Raw genomic sequence first — 18,909 nt, 5'->3', positions numbered from 1 at the left:
GTTGGACAAGCAGGCAGAGCTGGGGTCAGTACAAAGCACAGGTTTTAAGAATGCAAGGGGGGTCTCTGAGGGGATGGTCTCTGTGTACCGTTTGGGAGTTCCATTGGCTGCAGAACCAGAACAACTGCAAACTTTGTGTCCTTGCTCCCATCACTTGGAAGGCTGGTCCCCCGGCTCTGAAGGTCTCCGAAGAGCGAAGGGAGGACCTGGAGGCTCCCAGCCCTCAGAGTTCTCAAGCCAATGACCCACAAGACCCTACCCCCGGCTCCGGAAGCCTGTCCAGTCCAGGAATGTCACTGTAGAATGTTTTTTCTTCTCCAAGGGACTTGTTCCTGTACATGGCCGTATTTCTGGCTGGGCGTGCACTGGCGACTAGGAGGAGCCAGGTGGGTCATTCAGGCTGACACATGGGCAGCTGCTGGAAAAGAACAAGGACCTGAGGAGAGGCTGGGAGGGATCTTTGTTCCCTGGGGCTTGGGAAAGGCTGCAGCAGGAAAAGGGAGTACAGGCCCAGGGGCAGCAGGCACAGCATTCTTTAGCCCTGGACCTGCACTTCCTGTTTGCAGCTGGTTAATGATTAACGTGGGAAAACGTCCCTTGGGGTGTGCCTGGGGCCCTGGTAGAGGTCACTTCTGGCCTCGTGATGTGACACAGCCATACAGCCCAGCCCCATACCTGCAACGCCAGTTCTCAGGTTCTCAGAGTCTGTGTCAGCATTTGTGGGTGGACAGAAGACAGTGGCCAAGAAGGCAGTGGGACGCAGACAGCCCTGGCTGAACGCTTGACCAAGAGGAGGAGACAGGTTGGCCCTTGGGGGATCGGTGTCCCACTGGTTGGTTTCTCCTCCCTGAGCAGGTGGCTGCGGGTTTTTCCAGGGTGTGATCTTGGTTTCCTGACTTCCTCGGAGTTAAATATTAAAGCGCAGGAGGTTCTGGGCACTCAGAAATTCCGGAGGATTTGTAACCAGCGGGCATCACTGGCACCCACAGCTGTGGCTGGGGGATGTATTGAATGCTACGTGGCGATTACAAAGCTGGAAATTTACAGGCGAGGTAAGCTATGCGCTGCACTTCCCACACGGGCACAGGCTGCAGCTGGCAGTGCCCACCAGAGGAATGGGGAATGGGGGTGTGTTCTCAGAGCGGGAGTGTGTGGTGGGATGGGAGAGAGTTGCCGCCTTTCTCTGTCATGTGTGGCTGAGCCCGGTAAGTGTCCTGTGTGGAGTTTTTGACAGGCAATCCTTATTGCCCTAGGAAGCCACTGTCCTTTGTTCTGTTGGCCTAGGTTTCTGGTTTTACCAACTTGGAAAGGAGAGGTTAATAAAGTGAGTCTGTTCTCTTCCATAATGGGTTTGATCGACATTCCCATGGCTTTTGTCAGGCTATGGGGGGCTGTGTGATGGGTCATCGTTATTACCAGGAATGCCCGGTGGCTTCTTTCCTCAGCTTAGTATAGAAATAAAAAGCCGGGAATCTGTTGCAGACAGAAAAGTTTATTTGCGAAGAGACCAGGTGAGCAGGGAAGGGAGGGAAGGGGAAAGGAAGCTGGGAGGTGGGGTGCCTCTCCAAAGAGGAGGTTTGACAAAGGGTCTTGGGATTTTAAGCATGCCTTGACCCCTCCTTGTTGGGCGGGGAACCTACAGGTAAGATGTTTCCCATTGGTGGTCTCTTAATTAATTAGAACATGGGTGGGCAATGCTGGTGTCGCCCACCTGAAGGTGTGGCCAAGACCTCAGCAGGCCTGGATGGTCTCAATCCTTACAACTGTATGAGCTTCAGCTTGGAAGGCGACATCGCAGCGTTTCCACCGGAAGCAGGCAGTCCCAGTCCTCCGTAGTGGAATGAATGAGTCGAATCTCAGGTCAGCAGCACCTGGTGGTGTGGGAGACAGCGGCTGATCTGACTTCAGCGGCACTTGCTCCCAGCTGCATCCAGCCACACAAACCCTTCAAATATGTCCTCTCCTGGACCTGCATGTGTTAGTACTCCTGTCCCCTGCCCTCATTGCCATGCTACCCCAGCCCTCAGCGGGCCCTCACTGCCTGCCAAAGATCCTACTGGGTTCCCCTTCTGCTGGAACATAAATGCCACTGGTGGCAGAGGGGATGCTCTCTGTATCGCCAGGTGCACCCTTTGCAGTCCTGGGTAAAGTGTGGCTGTCACTTGACAAGCGGGCTGCACCACCCTCTGCTGTCCTCAGACCCTGGGCAGGTGTCTGGTGTCGAGCTGGGTTTCCTGAGCCCCCCAGAAGCCGGCAAATGACCACATGTGGTTGCTCTGCATTCTGGGGTCTTGGAGATCCATCCTGGGAGCAGGTTGTGTTGGCTTTTCCGTCTGCCTCAGCTGCTGTGTTACTTGTTGGGGATTTGGCTTGCAGATTTGCTGGGGCCACCTTTCTTCATCTGCACGGGCCAGACCCTGTGCTGGAGGAATGATGGACTCGATAGTCACGGTGCAGGGCGTGGCTTTTCTTTTCTTTTTCACATTTTATTATTATTATTATCATGTTATGATACAGTTTCACAGGCTCCTGGTGTTTCCCTTATCCCTGCCCCAATACCCCGCCCCAACCTAGTTCCTCTGTATCATTACTAATGTATAGTTCTTCATACACAGTCATATGTCCATCATTGCGGGCATGGACAATGGCAGAGAGTTCAGCATCCTATTGTCAAGATATAGTGAACAGTTTCATTGTAAGTCCATCTTTGTCTGGAAGCAGAAATGCATCCTACATTGTGTCCTCACATCTGGATATGTTAGTCTCCATTTCGCAGCTACTGTACATCCCCTTAAATGAAAAGTCATAATACAAAATCAACAATAGAAAGAAAAATAGAAATTTTCAATGCCATAAAGTTAAATAACATGTTACTAGATATGACAGTCTCCATTACACAGCTACTATACATCCCCTTAAATGAAAAGCCACAAAACAAAATCAACATCCGGGAGAAAAAAGAAATTAACAACACCATGAAGTTAAACAACATGCTATTAGATGACTAACATGTAGCTGAAGAAATGAGAATCAAGAACCTTCGTTAAGAAAATGATGCCACTGCATGATCTACGAGTCATTGAATGATTTAATCAGAAGAAAGTGTTTTGAAGAGATGAAACTAACTAAAAACATCAAAACCCATGTGATATAGTTTCTGCTGATTTTTGTTGGTGAAGTGTGAAGGGTTTTGTTTTTTTAATCCAGTCAATATTAATTTATGACATTTGATTGAGCTTAAGCCACTTACATTAAGAGTTTAATATGTATGGGTGGTACTTTGGTCCTGTCATTTTAGGAGTGGGTTGTTCATTGGTTTAGTCTTCTGTTGTCATTTTACTGGGATGTTCTTCCCATTTGCCTTTGGTTTTGGTAGGTGCTATTCCTCTTCTCTGTCAAGAGAACATCTTGAAGTATCATTTGTAGGGCAGGTTTGAAAGAGGCAAACTTTTAATTTTCTTTACTGTGGAAGAATTTTATTTCATTTTCACAGACAAAACAAAGCTTTGCTAGATATGTTATCCTGGGCTGACAAATTTTTTTCTTTTAGAATCTGGAATATGTCACTCCATTCTCTTCTGGCCTGTAGAGTTTCCTGTGAGAGATCTCCTGTGAGCTTAATTGGCATTCCTTTATATGTCAATTGATTTTTTTTCACGTGCACATTTAAGGATCTTTTCCTCATGTTGAATTAAAGAGAGCTTGATGATCATGTGTCTTGGTGAAGATCGCTTTTGGTCAAGCCTGTTGGGAGTTGTGTGCCCCTCCTGGATCTTGTTTCCCAATTCTTTCTCTAGAGTAGGGAAATTTTCCTTTCTTATTTCATTAAATATATTTGTAAAACCAGTTTCTCTTTCTGCCCCTTCTGGGACTCCCATAACTCTTAGATTTGGCCTCTTAATAGTGTCTTTCAATTCTTGAATACTTTTTTTGGCCTGATTCAGCTCTGCTTCCAGCTATTTGTTTGCTTCCCCTTGGTGACAGGAAATATCTTCCAATTCTGAGATTCTTTCTTCTGCTTGCTTCATTCTACTTTGCAGACTCTCCATTGTACTTTTACTTTGCTCTACTGTGTTCTTCATTTCTGATATACCAGCCTTGATTTGCTTTATTGCTTCCTTAAATTCTTTGAACTCTTGCATGTGCTTCTCATTTTTGATCAGAAGCTTTAAAATGAATCTTATGGATTCTGTGTGCCCCATTTTCTCGATGTCTTCCTCAGCTAACTCTGAGATTGGCATAGGGTTTTGCTCCTTTGCAGGGGAGTTTTTGGTAATATTCATTGAGGCTTTGTCTGTTCTTTTGCTCTTGATCATTGTACCTCTGGTTAGCAGAGTCTTCTCCTTGGGGCAGGTTTCTAAGCTGTGTCACCTACAGGTCTACAGTTTGATTTTACTTATTGCAGTTGGTACACAACTGTTTGCTTGCAGCCACTTGTGCCACAACCTCCAGCAAGTTCCAGGTCTGGGTTCTTATGTTAGATTTCTACCGTGGTCTCCACAGCCCCAGCTCCTGGCTCACCACTCTCCACCTCCTGTGATACCGTGCTGAGGCTGCACCATTGTCTCTGCAACCTTTCTCCCACTTCCAGTTGGAGCAAGTCCCAGGATTAGAGAGATACCAGGTGTCCTATATAGCTAGGTTGTTGGTGGCACTGATCTTGCTGGAACCTGTTGGACATTAGGTCTTGGTGCCACACGGACCAATTTTGATCCATACGATGCCACAGTCGGTATCATTTTCCTGTGGGACCAGTGCAATCCATGGAACTCAGTGAGTTCTCGCAAGCTCAGCACATGTGCAGTTCACTGTTGTCCCCTGCAGTCCTAAAGCTATTGCCACAGTGTGCAAAATGGTGACTGATGTACCACTACTTCAGTTCTTGATCTGTTGGCCGTCAGATCTGATGGCTATCCAGACCTGTCCCGGGGTGGAACCTGTAGAATGCCACGTTGATGCAGTTCACTGAGTCAGAAATGAGTTCACTCCCAGCTCAGCATATGCTCAGTCCTTTCCCTTGCTTTTGCTTCCTTACACAAAATGGCGCCCAATTCAGCTCTAGGGGGCTGACTGGGCTATGAAATCCACCCTGTTGTTGCTCTGCCCATCTGGGATTTGCTGCTCCGTCTCTGCTCCTGGTCAAATCAAATGGACCAGCAGGATGGACAGTTCTTTGTTTGGGTTCACCTCCCAAGCTCCCAGTGAAAGTCCCTTCCCACCTGGTTGCTGGTGGAGTTCAGAGCGCCATTAGCTGAATGCTGCTGGGGTATCAGTCACTGCAACACCACACTGTTGTTTTCGCTGCTTTCCTGTGTCTGTCAGTCTCCAGGTACCCCTCTGCTGTTGTTCTGTCCTTTCCTATTTCCTGAAATGTGTCCTTTCTGCTTCATCCTGATTAAATGTTTCTCTGTCCATTTAAACGTGTCCTTACCCTATTCCGCCATCTTGATTCTCCCATGGCTGTGCTTTCCTAAGCCACCAGAGACACACAGGCACTCTTGCCCCACGTGTCTCCTCATGGTCTGTGAGCTAAAGCGTGATGTGCGTCGGGTCTGCCCTGCTCTTCTCATGGCCTTGGAGTTTTATCAGCAGTTCTGTGACTGCTCCTCATGCCTCTTGCAGTATCTAGGGCCTGGCAGAGAGGCCTAGGAAGCTGCATCAGCGTATCCTGTGGTGGTGGTAGAGCACCCCAGCTCTGGGAGGGCCATAGTGGGTTTGCCCTCAGGACTGTGGATCGCCTGTGAGGAGAGAAGTCAGCCCAAGTCCCTGTGCTAGACAGGAGGGCACGGTATGTAGGTGATCTAGGTCCCCATCCCTGGCTCTGGGGACACCAACTGAGGAGCTTGCTGGATTGGCCTGTCTCAGGAGAGCAGCAAAAAGCAAAACTGCAGGGTTTGGAGCAGGAGAGGGTTGCACAGAACAGGAGGCTGGTCACTTAGCAACAAGCCCATCTGTAGCCTTCTCCCAGTTCTGCTCACCGCTCTGTCTGCCACAGGTCCCTCGGGGCTGTTCTTCAGACAAGCTGGGCATGGCCCCACCCCGGGCCTTTGCACCTGCCATTTCCACTGTCACTCAGTTCTTCCTACCACGCACATGACTGTGGCCTCAGCTCGGATGTTTGGGGGCCTTTCTCTGGTCGTCTCACCGGAAGCGATGCCAGCTCCCCTCCTGCTCCCTGTTCTGTTTCTCTCTATGCCTCCTACAGGCCAAGGAACCCTTGTCCACAGTGTGGACAATGGACACATGTGAGTATCCCATCATCTGTGCCTGAGTTTGAGTGAGGTCATTTCATTCTGTGACTCTCACACTTGGGGCTCTCCCCAAGCAGCTCTGGAGCGGGCTGTGAGGCTTCTTCCCAGCTCCCAGGCAAGGCTGCAGCCACACACACTGAGAGCTTTCATGAGGTCAATGACCCAGGGTGTCTGGAGCAGGTACGCAGAGTCGCAGCGAGGTGGGCACTATGGGTAATGCATGGTCTCTCTGTTCCCAGGTGAGGAGGAACATGCGGAGATGGAAGGGCGCAGGAAGGGCGTCCTCGCCGTGCTGATCATCCTGGTTGGACTGGCAGGTAGTGTCACTGGGATGCGGGGATGTTCATGGCTTGTGCAGCAGCTGCAAGAAGGCCTTCCCTGAGGGCGTCCCACTGGGTCCCCTTCCTGTGTAGCTCTTCTTCGGGATCCAGGCCTGCTCTCGTCTCCTGGTAGTGTCTCCAGTGCCTCTGATCTCTCTCTGCCTCCCTTGGGCTACCACAGTGCCTGGGCGACTCCCTTTCCGTTGCACCTGCTGCAGTGTCCCCTGCTCTGAGCTTTCATGCTTTCAATTTCTATTTGATCTGCAAGAAGGGACCAGCTCGGATGCCACCTCTTCCATAAAGCTGTCTTGGCTCTTTGTACCTTCAGGCTGGGCACCCCAGCTCCCACGCATGTGATACTTGCCTATTCATACAGCAACACCCCTTTGTTTCACTGTCCCCCTAAGGCACCTACTGGAATGGGCTCCAGGTGTCTGAGGCCGGGCATCTCCAAGTCTCTGCTGTGTAGGAGTCTGGGGATTGTGGGACCCTTGGGTGAATGGCAGTCCGTCCGGTAGCTGTGGTTTAATCAGGTCCCATTTGGTTTCTGCTGCTTCAGGGCTGTCACTTTTGTATTCCCATCTTGATTATAAACCCCTCTGTGTCGCTCATTGCTGTGATCTGAAGGCATGGTGCTGGGGAACGGTGGGCATGCAGGGTGATGCTGTGTCGTGAAGGCTGAAGACTGAGCATCTTGGGGTGGTCAGTGCTGTGACTGAGTTTTTCTAATGGTTTATTTGCTTGTTTAAAGGGAAAGTTTTGGAGGTGCTAGAGAGAGAGGACAGAGGGAGATCTTCCTCTTTCATGGTTGGTTTACTCTCGCAGTGTCTACAATAGCTGGGACTTAACTGGGCTGAAGTCGGTGGTCCAGAACTCTGTTCAGTTCCCCAACATGGGAGGCAAGGGCCCAAGGTCTTGGGTCAGCTTCATTTTCAGATGCATTATCAGGGAGCTGGATCTAAACCGGAACAATCAGGACTCAAAAAGAGGCTCCTGTGGGATGCTGGAAGCCCGGGCAACAGCCTAACCTGCTGCCTGCAATGCCACTTCCTGCCTTGTGACCTCTGGATGCTGTGTTTTGCACGTTACATGTGTGAGTGTCAGGCCAGGATGTTGACATGTTCAGGAGCCTGGTGTGGTGGCACGAGGTGCAACTGGGCAGCACGAGCTCACAGGACATTGGAGGACTAGTCCTTGTGCTTGGTGCTTGGTGGGATGAGTCTGCATTTTAGGGGTGGGATATTGGCTAACACTCTTCCAGAGGCTGGACAGACAGCTAGGGGATTCTGGGTCTAGTGTCTCTGTGACATTTTTCCCTGGAGAAGCTGAGCCTTCAGCATTGCTTTGAGAGCAGAATGGGGGAGCTGGAGAGCTCCCAGGAGGAGGAAGGTCTGTCCCTATGTTTGTGATGAACACAGATTAGTAAATTCCTCATGGATGCTGAACCCCTCAGAAAGTCCAGGGGGTGAAGCCACGATCATTTGTCCCCTGGGCTCTGAGTTGCCAAGGGCAACCTCCTGGTGAGCTTTTTTCTGTCCCTTCTCCCCCACTCCTAGCTCGTGCTACTGTGTGTCTTGTGGACCTTAACCATCTCAGGAAGTGCTCATGGATGCACCTGCTCTGAGCCACACAGGCGCAGGTCCTGGGATGCAGGCCTAAGCCTGACAGCATCATCCCCACCAACAAAGGACACAGACTGCAGGATTCACTGGGCAAGCACCGCTGCGAACGCGGCTCCAGGATGCCTGGCTGCTCCGAGCATCTGGGAGAGCATGGTTTGGTCAGAGTAGGTTTGTCTGCAAAGGCATCCTCAAGAGACAGAGTGTCGCTGGCTCTGCGAAGTTACTGGAACCCAGAAGAGTTGGGGAGTCAAGGTTGAAACCAGTCCTGTGGCCACAGGGTGAAGATTGAGACAAGCTAAGCTGGAGAGGAAGGTGATGTGGATTGAAGTCGGGTTAATCGATCCTTATCACAAACAATGGAAATATTTTAAAGATTTCTTTTGTTTATTTGAAAAGCAGAATTTCAGATAGAGAAGGAAAGGCCGAGATATCTTACATTCACTGATTTGCTCCCCAGGTGACCAAAGCCAGCAGCTAGGGACTCCATCTGGATCTCCCACACAGGGACCCAGGTACCTGGGTCATCTTCTGCTACTTTCCCTGGCACATGAACAGGCAACCTGGGTTGGAAGTGAAGCAGCTGGCTCATAGGAGAAGCCGGCGTCTCACTCATCTGCTTAACCTGCATTGCTCTGGAAATCCTGAGCAGTCTGGGGCTTGGAAGCGGGGGTCGGGTTGGTGAGGGGTAGCCAATTGGACGTGTTTTGAGAGCGTCTGTCTGTAGTGTGGAGAGAGGTTTGAGATGAGAGTGGTGGTACAGAGGGACCACCCTAGAATCTGTTCCCTTGCCTGTCTGCTTCTGTGTGTGGGAGCTGACGTGGGCCGTGATTCCACCCCCGCTTCTCCTTTTGGAGTTGTATCACCCAAGTAGTGGCCTCTACTTCCCTTCCTGCTTCTCACTGCAAAGTATGTATCCGGCCTTGCATCCCAGCCACTACACACTGAAAGGGGCAAAGGATGTTGACAGAAGTGGGAGAAGAGGAGGCAGGAAAATGGGGGAGGGGTGGTCAGTGTGGACCCTTGTGATACCCCCACTCCCCAGAGAGCTGAGAAGAAGGTGCCGTGGACAAAGATGCTTGGCTTTAGGGCCCCAGCACTGAAGCAGTTTGTCAGCACAGCCCTGGTACTGACGTCAGCTTTGCAGCTGTTAGGATTACAGCCACGGAGCAGGAAGGGAGGAGGCCCAGACACGGGCCGCAGAGAGCAGAGCGAAGAGGGAAGCTTTGGAATGTGGCAGTGATTGTGTGAGTAAAGGTCTTATTTACCATCTGCTCCTGTTTGCTCTGTGGGGCAGGATTGCACCCCAGGGCCGATAAGACACAGCTGGGAGGAATGAGAGACACAAAGTTCAGAGTCACGGGGAATCGCTGGGTGGGGCGTGTGCTGGGGCACCATTGTTAGGGCGATTCAGTGCCACTGTTCAGTGTCAAGGATTCTTACCAGCCTGTGCCCTTCCTGACTCCCGGCCCCTCCCCGGCTGCCCACACCCTATGCTTGCCTGGAGGTGCTTAAGGAGTGACCCCAGGGCGATACAGCCTCGGGCTCTGGCACAAGGCATGCAGGGAGCTGGGCAGTGCTGGCTGTGCTGGCTCTGCTGAGGGTGGGGTCATCCCATGCCATGCCCTCAGCCTGTCTCCCATGAGGCTTGATCCTCTCCTAGGGTGGAGATCTGGTCATTCCTTCCCTTTTCTTCTTTCCCTTAAAATCAGCTCTGGGTTCATGGACAGGGAGAGTTGGCCTCGCAGCGGTGGCTTCTCTGGGAACTTGGTTTGATTTTCCTTCCTTGGGCATTTACTTACTTAGTTTGAAAGGCAAGTTACACATACACAGAGATAGAGGAGAGAGAAGAAAAAGACTGCCTATTTGTTGGTTCATTCCCCAACTGGCCTCACTTTCCAGGGCTGGGCCAGGTCTCCCGTGCGGGTCTCCTATGTGGGTGCAGGGTGGGCCATCCTCCACTGCTTTCCCGTGTGCTTTAGCAGCGAGCTGGAGCAAAAGCAGAGCAGCCATTGGTCAAACTGGGGCTCTGATAAAAGATGCCAGCCCTGCTGGCCGTGGCTTAACCCAAACCACAATGTATTTGTTTTTTAACAAAGACCAAAGGATTCTGGGCCTGAGAGACTGCCCCGCCGTAAGGAACCCAGGGGGAAACCCCAGTGAGCGTTTCCTCAGCGAGTCCCTGCCTCCACTCCATCACGTCAGGCCATGACGAAGGACTGCCCCATCACTGGACTCACTGCGTGGGTCTCACCCTTCCCTCACCTCTGCTTCTGCAGGCCAAGGTTCCCTCCTCAGGCGTGGCCCCTCACCTGCCTATGCGTTCGTTTCATCCGTGTCCTGTGTGGCACTCTGCTGTCCCCCCGCATACTGGGTCCTCTCATGTACTCTGCCCTCCAGTGGGGTGAAGCTGGTGCACACGCATGTGTGTGTTTGTGCTTATGTGCTGATCTCTGTGTGGGTACATATATATGTGTATGTTCATGTGTGTGTTAATACACTAGAACACGCATGTGCATATATGCATGTTGCTGACATGAGTGTATGCATGTTTACTCATGTATGCATGTGTGTAGGTATGTGCATGTGTGTGTGTGCATGCTCGCATGTGTTATGTATGTTCATGTGTCTATCAGATACCTTGTGAGCTAGATTCTTTCAGAACCTGCCTTTCTGCTTGATCTTACATGATCACAAAGAAAGAGGGGAGCTGAAGTCACTTGGGCACACCTGCTGTGTATAGTGGGTAGCTGGTGACCGCATGGACCAGATGACACCAGAGGGATGCAGCAATGCCTCGTGGTTGTATGGATGAAGGGCTGGTGGGAGACCGACAGAGAAGAAACCAAGGCATGTGGTCTGCCAGGAGGCTCGAAGCTGTAAATGCCGAGTGATGCTGAGTGCAAAAGATCATGAACTCAGGGTGACCAAATCTGAGCAGGTCCTCACTCCCCATCGTGGCTTCAGATCCCAGGGTGACGTTGGTCACAGTGCCACCTTCTCCCGCAGACCTGGGGAGAATCTGCCTCCTGCCTCTCCCTGGGCTCCCTGGGCTCCCGGTGCTAACAGCATCCTTGGTGTTCTTCGGCGTGTAGCCACATAACCGCAGTCACTGCCTTGGCCATTACATCACCTCCTTCTGTTCTCTGAATGCTTCCATGCCTCAATCTCCCTGTGTCTTTCTTTGAGAGAGACATTTACAACTCGTCCTCAGTGCAGCTTGGTTTGATCCCTGGCTAGTGCATCTGCCAGGAATCCTTTCAAAGCTCACACCCTGAGGCTCTAGGGGACGTGCACCCTGGAGCAGGAGTCCTCAACTCAGTACACTGGTGGAGTGAGGAGGACAGGGTAGAAAGGAGGGCACGCTGGTGGCCTTGTGTCTGCCAGGAGTTCCTGATCTACTGGCTGAGCCCTGGTGTGTGAGTCACTGGATTGGACACTGGCTGGTCCCAGCTGGTCAAGGCAGAAAGATGAAGATCTGTGGTTGGTTTATGTAGATGAATCCACTTACACAACTCTGGACCACTGGTTGTCTTCTAGCTTCTGGATCCAGCTATGAAATCATAGAGGGTCCTAAGAACCTCACAGTCTTACAGGGCTCGGAGGCCCGCTTCAACTGCACCGTCTCCCCGGGCTGGAGGCTCATCATGTGGGCGCTCAACAACACAGTGGTCCTGAGTCTTACACCCTCCGAGCCCATCATCACCAGCGACCGCTTCACTTCCTCCAGCTACCAAGTGGATGGCAACTTCGTCTCAGAGATGGTTATCCACAACGTGCAGCTCAATGACTCTGGGCGCATCAGGTGCAGTCTGCAGAACAGTGAGGTGGATGCGACTGCCTTCCTCTCAGTGCAAGGTGTGTGGGCAGGGGCACAGGGAAGCGGGTTAAATTGTGGGCAGGGGGAGGATGGTCCACGTGCAGTCCACACAGATGTATGCTGATACACACTTTGGCACCTGCCTCTCTCTGCCCCGCTCCCTGTTTCTCACACTCGTTCTCTTCCTTGCTCCCGTAGATGTTAGCCCCCAGCTACCAACAGCATCAGTCCCAACAGGCCTTTATTGTTTTGCTCTCAAGTTTTCTCCTCCCTGTCTTCCTCCTCTCTTCTTGCTTCTTTCCCTGTTTCGTTGCATCTTTGCCCCCCTTCTCCCAGCCTTGTTCCCCATGTGAAGACTCAGGGATCAATCTTCCCCACTCTGTTACTCAACAGCCTCCCTGGAAACTCTCCTGGCTTCTGCAGTCTTGTCACTCCAGAGAGTTAACAGCAATCACTTTTTCTCTCATCTCTCATAGACTTCATTACTTATTTATTTATTTTTGCCCATGCTGTTTATCGACTTCAAACCATGCCTTCCTATTTTCTTCTTCTTGGCTGAATGTTCCCCGTCCTTTATCTCACCTCAACTCTGCTTAGTTAATATAGTCAGAATGTGTATTCATGCACTGTGCAAAGTCTATGAGAGAAAATAGTAAATCAAATCTGTAACAATGAATAACAAACTTGTCATTTTAGAGGAATTTCTGAGGTGCTGAATATCATGGCAATACTGAAAAACAGTAGAGGTACTTTCTAAAATCTAGAATGTTCTTATCACAATTTAATCACTTGATATTCTATAAAGGGTGTTGATACATGATTTGCAGGTGTCTTGGAACCAGTACAATTTCTAATTTCTACACCAAAAGCTTCTTATAAGAGAGCCCATGTCTTTGAAATAATTCCTCATGTCCATCTGTCTACTTGAGGAATTCCCCAAGATTCTACCTATTTTCTTGTTACTATCAAATCAGATTTGATAGCACTGGTAGAGAAACATGCCTACCTATTTCTCTTTCCATTTTTAAAAATACTTTTCTATATTGGTGTTTTTAATTTTGTGTGATTTAACTAGGGGCACGATGATATTTTTGAAATAAGTGATTTTATGGAGTCACCCACGGCTATTAGATTCATCTGCATGATAAGACTTCCTTGATGACCACTTCTGGAATAAGGGAAAGAACACAGGACTAAGAATCAAAGAGACGAGTTCTCATTTCCCTGGTTTTCTGCTGAGAGATCCCCCAAGGCGGTTCCATTTCTTCAGCGTGGGGAAGAAGCCTCCCACCCACATGTTTGCTGTGTCAGACTCAGCTAACTAAGCATGAGGTATGGCAGCCAGAGTGGGCTAGTGGTCAGTGGTGCAATATCAGGAGCCTTGTTGCTCAAGTTCAAGTTCCAAATGTTGTGAATCTAGACCTGTGGTCTTAGGCCCTAGTTCCGTCCCTGCTGGGGCTCAAAGAAGTGGCTCTGTGAAAGCCTCGAGTACAACAGCTGGCTCACAGCAATTCTCGTACAGCCCTTACTGCCATTTACCGTGGCCCTGTAAAGCCTGTCGCTGTGTGAAGCAACTGAGGGTAACTTCAAGAGGAGTAGCATGGGATGCAGTTCCTGCCCTCTAGGGCCTCCTGGGAAGTGCGGCTGCTCCAAGTTGCACCAGTAGCAGGGGTGCGGCACACCGCCCGTGAAGTGCAATGAAAGAGAGGCAGGCAGTCCCAGATTCAGATTGGGAAGGGAGGGGAAATAGTTCACTAACATTTCCCAGATGACTCCAGGGAGAAAGTGTTGATGTTGAACATGGACCCGAGATGTCAGGCGATGGTCGCAGCGGAGGAGGAGGGCACTCCTAGGCTGGGCAAACGCAGGACCAATGGCCTGGCTTATTAAGCCTAGGCCTTCAGGGCACCCAGTTAACCAGTCCACATTGTTTTACAGCAGCTTCTGATTCGATCGAGCCCAAAGTTTGTCACTACTGCAGGTTCTGATTTTAACCCTGATGGAAAAGTGAGTTTCAAAGAAAGTTAAAGACTTCTCTAAGGTCGTGTGGAAGAAACCCAGAGAGCCTGAAAGGAAGTTGGTCATTGACCCTGGTGCCACATAGCTCAATGGTACTTTGTTCTCTGAGTAACAAGGGAACAGGAACTTTGAGGCAGGAGGAAACAGCCATGGTGATGGCTTCTTCCTCCTTATGATTAATAGTAAGAAGAAAGAGAGCTGGCAAAATTCCTGGCTGAGTCCTCCAAAATCTGTGACATTCCAGTCATTGTATGCAAGTTGTTGGCCGAGTTCCTGGCTAAGGTTTGCAAAGCTAACGGGGCAAAGTTGAGTCCCTGTTGTACCGAGAGAAAAAAAAATGTTTCAAATTATTGTGTTCGTCAATTTATTTGAAACTTAAAAAATGTATTTATTTATGTGGAAGTCAGAGTTACATAGAGAGAAGAGACAGTGAGAGATCTTCCGTTGTCTGGTTCACTTCCCAAATGACCACGATGGCTGGGGCTGGGCCAGGCTGAAACCAGGAGCCAGGAGTTTTTGCATTTTAGGTCTCTCATTCGAGTGGCTTAAGCACTTGTGCCATCCTCTGCTGCTTTTCCCAGCCCACGCTGGATTGGAAATGGAGCAGCCGGGATTTGAACTGACACCCATATGGGATGCTGGTATGCAGCAGGTGGCCTTACCCATTATACCACAATACTGGCCTCTGTCCAGTTTTTTTTTTAAATTATTCATTTGGAAAGCAGAATAGGAGAGAGAGAGAGAGAGAGAGAGAGAGAGAGAGAGAGAGAGAGAGAGAGAGAGAGAGAGAGAGAAAGTCTTACACACTCTGGTACACTCCCCAGATGGCCAGAACAGCTAAGTCTTGGAGAGGCCAAAGCCTAACCATTCCATCTGGGACTGTCACATGTGTCAGAGGTTCAAGTACTTGACCTTCCCCAGGTGTGTTGGAAGGGAAGTGGTTTGGAAGCAGAGTAGCCAAGAGTTTAACTGGAGCTTCAATATAAGTAGTTGGCATTGCAGGCAATGGCTCAACCTGATTTGCAAGAATCTTGGGACATGTGTTGGTACATTTACTGTCCAACCCATCAGTTAGTCACACATCAAACTCTGAATCTCTTGTTGTGTGTCCTCATGGGCCATGTCTCCACCAAACTCAACAAAACAGCAAAGGAAAGCCCCAAGGCGGAGTCCCCAGCCTTGAGGCAAACTTTCCCCCTGCCACAGCCCTGCACATTACTGCAGGCACAGTGGTTCTGAGTCAGCAAAGGCATTGAAGCTGTTCCAAGGGAATGTGAGAGAATGGGATGAGTGGAAACAGAACAGTGCAGAGTACAGTGGTCTTGCAGTGCAGTCTGGGGACTCTGAGGTGGACCCTTAAGCTCTCTCAAGGTCATGACTATTTCATAACCTTATGATGATGGTTGCTTTATTCATTCTCTTTCTCGTGAGTGCAGGGCTTTGGGGAGGTTTCCATTGGGCATTGAGATGCTGCCTCGCTGTTGGACCAACATTTCCAAATAGCCAAAGTATAATGCTATAGAATCTTGCAAGGGTAAAAATCCACAGGGCGGTGCGTTTTGAATGTGATGGAGAATGTACAATGCTTGGTGTATTGGCACATTCCCTGGCACAGCTAGTACTTCAGAAAGAGTTACTGTTCATGGAATTTCAATGCAGTATCAAAGGTTATGCATGAATATCCAACAGGATAGCACTTAACTCCTCTGTGATTCCAACTACATTTATTCACATCCTTCATGCAAATCAATATATTGCAACAGATTAAATGGAAAGACATGAGAATACAACCAGAGACTGGCAAGATATGAAAGAGCCACTCTTCTGACTCGGTTTTGGGAAAGTTCCAAATATAATTATTTTTCATACAAATTTTAATCTGTATCAATACATACTGAGTTATTGTTACTTTGAAATGTTTCTTAAAAAATGATCATTTAGTGTTCTTGTCAAATTTGGCTAATACTGCCAGATACAAACTACATCTGTGAAAGGTCTTTGGAGTCCTGTATCATTATAAAGAGGGAGGAGGTGGAGTGACACCTTGGCATAGTGTTAAGTCTCCGTCTTCAGCACTGGTATGCCATATAAGCACTGGTTCTAGTCCCCGCTGCTCCACTTCCCATCCAGGTCCCTGTTTGTGGCCTGGGAAAGCTGTGGAGGACGGCCCAAAGCCTTGGGACCCTGCACCTGCATGGGAGACCCAGAAGAAGATCCTGGCTCCTGGCATCAGATAGGCTCAGCCATCGTGATGGCTAGCCATCACGATCATTTGGGGAGTGGGCCAGTAGATAGAAGGCCTTTCTCTCTCTTTATCTCTCTCTCTCTCTCTTTCCTTTTCTCTGTAAACCTGCTTTCAAACAAAAATTTTAAAAAAATTTAAAAGAGAAGACTACAGAGAGGGCTGAAACCAAGACAGCTTTGAGCTGCCGCTGGGTCAGACGAGCCCTTCACCGACGGAGACCAGGGAGGTCCATCACTTCGAGCTGTCGCTGGGTCAGATGAGCCTTTCGGGTGTGAAAAGCAGGGCATCATGTCCTAGATGAGGGCAGTTCCAGTTCAGAACCAGAATTGAGAACACATTTTTTTTCTTTTTAAATTCTTAACCCAGTGTTCTTTCCATTGTGTTGGGAAGAGTGGATTTTCAGCATGTTTTAACTGGAATTTCAATGCCTACATATTTCCTGAAGGCTGTGTCTTTATCGGAGGGTCAGTCCTCAAGTTATTTTTAGTCATCTTGGCAAGAGCAGGCCTTATTTTTATATGAATTATACAGTGTGGTGATGATGTAGGGCAGTGGTCTCTTAATAAAATTTAATAATCATATATTGGAGTAAGTTCTGAGTATAACATTATTTGAAGTAGCTATTTCTCTAATTACATTAGATTTGGTTTTTATTCAATTTGCAACAAAAAACATATTTTGAGGCAATATCAAAGAAAGTGGTGTGCTTAAGACTGGTGATCTGGGAGGTACCGTTATCTCTTTGGAATGTTTCTCTCTTCTTCTCTAGCCATGGGAGACTTGTACATTCCCGGAGGTAGCCTGAGCGTCATAGAGGACGAGCCTTGTAATGTCACTTGTCGCGCCACGGGCTGGACCCAGCTCCCTGATATTTCCTGGGAGATCGGTGTCCCCGTGAGCCATTCCAGCTACTTTTCCACTCTGGAGCCTGGGGACTTTCCAAGTGCCACGAGCATCCTGACTCTCACGCCACAGGGCAACGGTATGCTCACCTGTGTGGCTACCATGAGCAGTCTGCAGGTCAGCAAGTCTGTGACCGTGAACCTCACCGTGGTCCAGCCCCCTCTGGGTAAGTGAAGATCCCTGCGTCCAGCCTGGAAGGGTGGTTCCATTTGTGGCGTCACGGGCAGTGCTCAGATAGGGTTGGGTTTTGGAACATTTAAGGTTTTTGGATTTCTAGTTGAGAAGTGGTCAATCTGTACCCAGTTTATAGACAGTTTAGCTTGACTAGGTGGCATGGGTTGAGCTAGGCCTCCCAATAGGATGTTTACCAGGAGCTCCCTGTCATACGCAGAAACTCGGCCATGTGCCTACGGAGTTCATGGAGCTCCACAGATCTCTGAGTCAGCATGGATGAGTTGGGAAGGGGGGAGGCTGGAGATCCAGGTGGAAGCCCAGGAAGTGCTGGGTGGGGAGTCTCTTCCAGAGGATGCAAGCGCGCCAGGCAGAACTGGGCATAGAGGATAAGAAGAGCTTTTTGCTTGGTTCAGGAGAAGCAAAGCTACAGCCCAAGCAGAATGAACAAGAATAACAATAAAAAAACGACGTCATATAGTCCTTCAAGGAAACGGCACTATTGTGTGGGCTCCTCAGAGCTTCACCAAATGACTCTGTGCAGTAGCCCCACACATGGATGTCACAGGAGCGAGGTGACAAGGACAGTGCTGTCGGCTCAGGCCATGCATGTGGCGGGTCAGTGGACAGTGCTGTCAGCTCAGGCCATGCATGTGGTGGGTCAGTGGGCGCAGGCTGCCTGTGTCTGGGATCTGATCCTCACCACCTCGGCCCAGAGTCGAGGGATTAGCCTGGGGCAGGCTATGAGGGCCTTCCAGGGCTGCTGTGACACGCTGCAGGCTGGCTGGCTCAGCTGCAGGAGCCACCAGCTCTGAGTTCTGGAGCAAGGCATCGGCAGGGGTAGCTGCTCCACGGGGCTGTGAAGCAGACAGAGCCTACTGCCTGCCTCTCCGCCTTGTTTCTGCAGCTGCTGGCTGGCGTGGTTGCTGCTTGGCTTGGAGCAGTGTCACCTGACGTTTCCTTTAGCCCTCACCACCGCGTCTTCCTGTGTGCCTGTCTCCATCCGGATCTCTTTGCTGTCATGGAAAGACACCATCCTCAGCAGGCTGGGGAGATCCACAGCCCCCCAGCATGGCCCTGTCTTAACTTGCTACACAAGTCGTCACTGAAAAGTTTACGGAAATGCCTGTTAATGATATAAATGGCATAGATTTCAGAATTTCCTGCACCCAGAGCAACTTAGCCTTTAGTTCCATTGTCCATGAACTTGTCAGAGAGCTCGTGTATCTGTAGCTGTTTTATCTCCAAAGAAAGAGATGCATGCACTGAGGTATTGGCACTGAGGACGTAACCATGAAAACTTCAGGGTGACATAGGGGTATCTTGGAGAACCTAAGCAAGGCCGTTGCGAGCCCTAGGGCTTACAGTTCTGGACTTCACACTGCACAGAAGGGTCTGCATGCTTTGTCAGTGTCCTGGGCCTGAGCAGGTGACAGAAGTGTGTGTGTGAGTAGGTGTGTGAGTTAGGGAGAAGCTGCGGCAGGGGAGGCTTCGACACAGAACAGGAGCAGCTCCCATGACGCCAGCTTGCTGCTTGTAGCCAAGAGCAGTGTAGATCCAG

General features: G+C 49.8%; 1 protein-coding gene across 5 annotated transcripts in view; it reads left to right on the top strand.

Annotated features, from left to right (window-relative positions):
* Positions 1-756: 756 nt before the first annotated feature.
* Positions 757-18,909, top strand: part of IGSF5 (immunoglobulin superfamily member 5) — a 42,576-nt gene continuing 24,423 nt past the window's right edge. For 2 of the 5 annotated variants that reach the window (XM_058661611.1, XM_058661608.1), the window contains exons 1-4: positions 779-1,052; positions 6,496-6,568; positions 11,731-12,048; positions 17,044-17,343. In XM_058661611.1, coding sequence (XP_058517594.1) covers positions 6,511-6,568; positions 11,731-12,048; positions 17,044-17,343 — 676 coding nt within the window. In that variant the 5' untranslated portion in view covers positions 779-1,052; positions 6,496-6,510. Of the gene's footprint in view, positions 1,053-6,490; positions 6,569-11,730; positions 12,049-17,043; positions 17,344-18,909 lie in introns of all 5 variants that reach the window. The other 3 variants (XM_004594103.4, XM_058661610.1, XM_058661612.1) reach the window with 3 other exon arrangements.

This window comes from Ochotona princeps, chromosome 3 (genome assembly GCF_030435755.1).
Source record: "Ochotona princeps isolate mOchPri1 chromosome 3, mOchPri1.hap1, whole genome shotgun sequence".
Classification (NCBI taxonomy): Eukaryota; Metazoa; Chordata; class Mammalia; order Lagomorpha; family Ochotonidae; genus Ochotona; species Ochotona princeps.
This window is presented reverse-complemented; position numbering and strand designations above follow the sequence as displayed.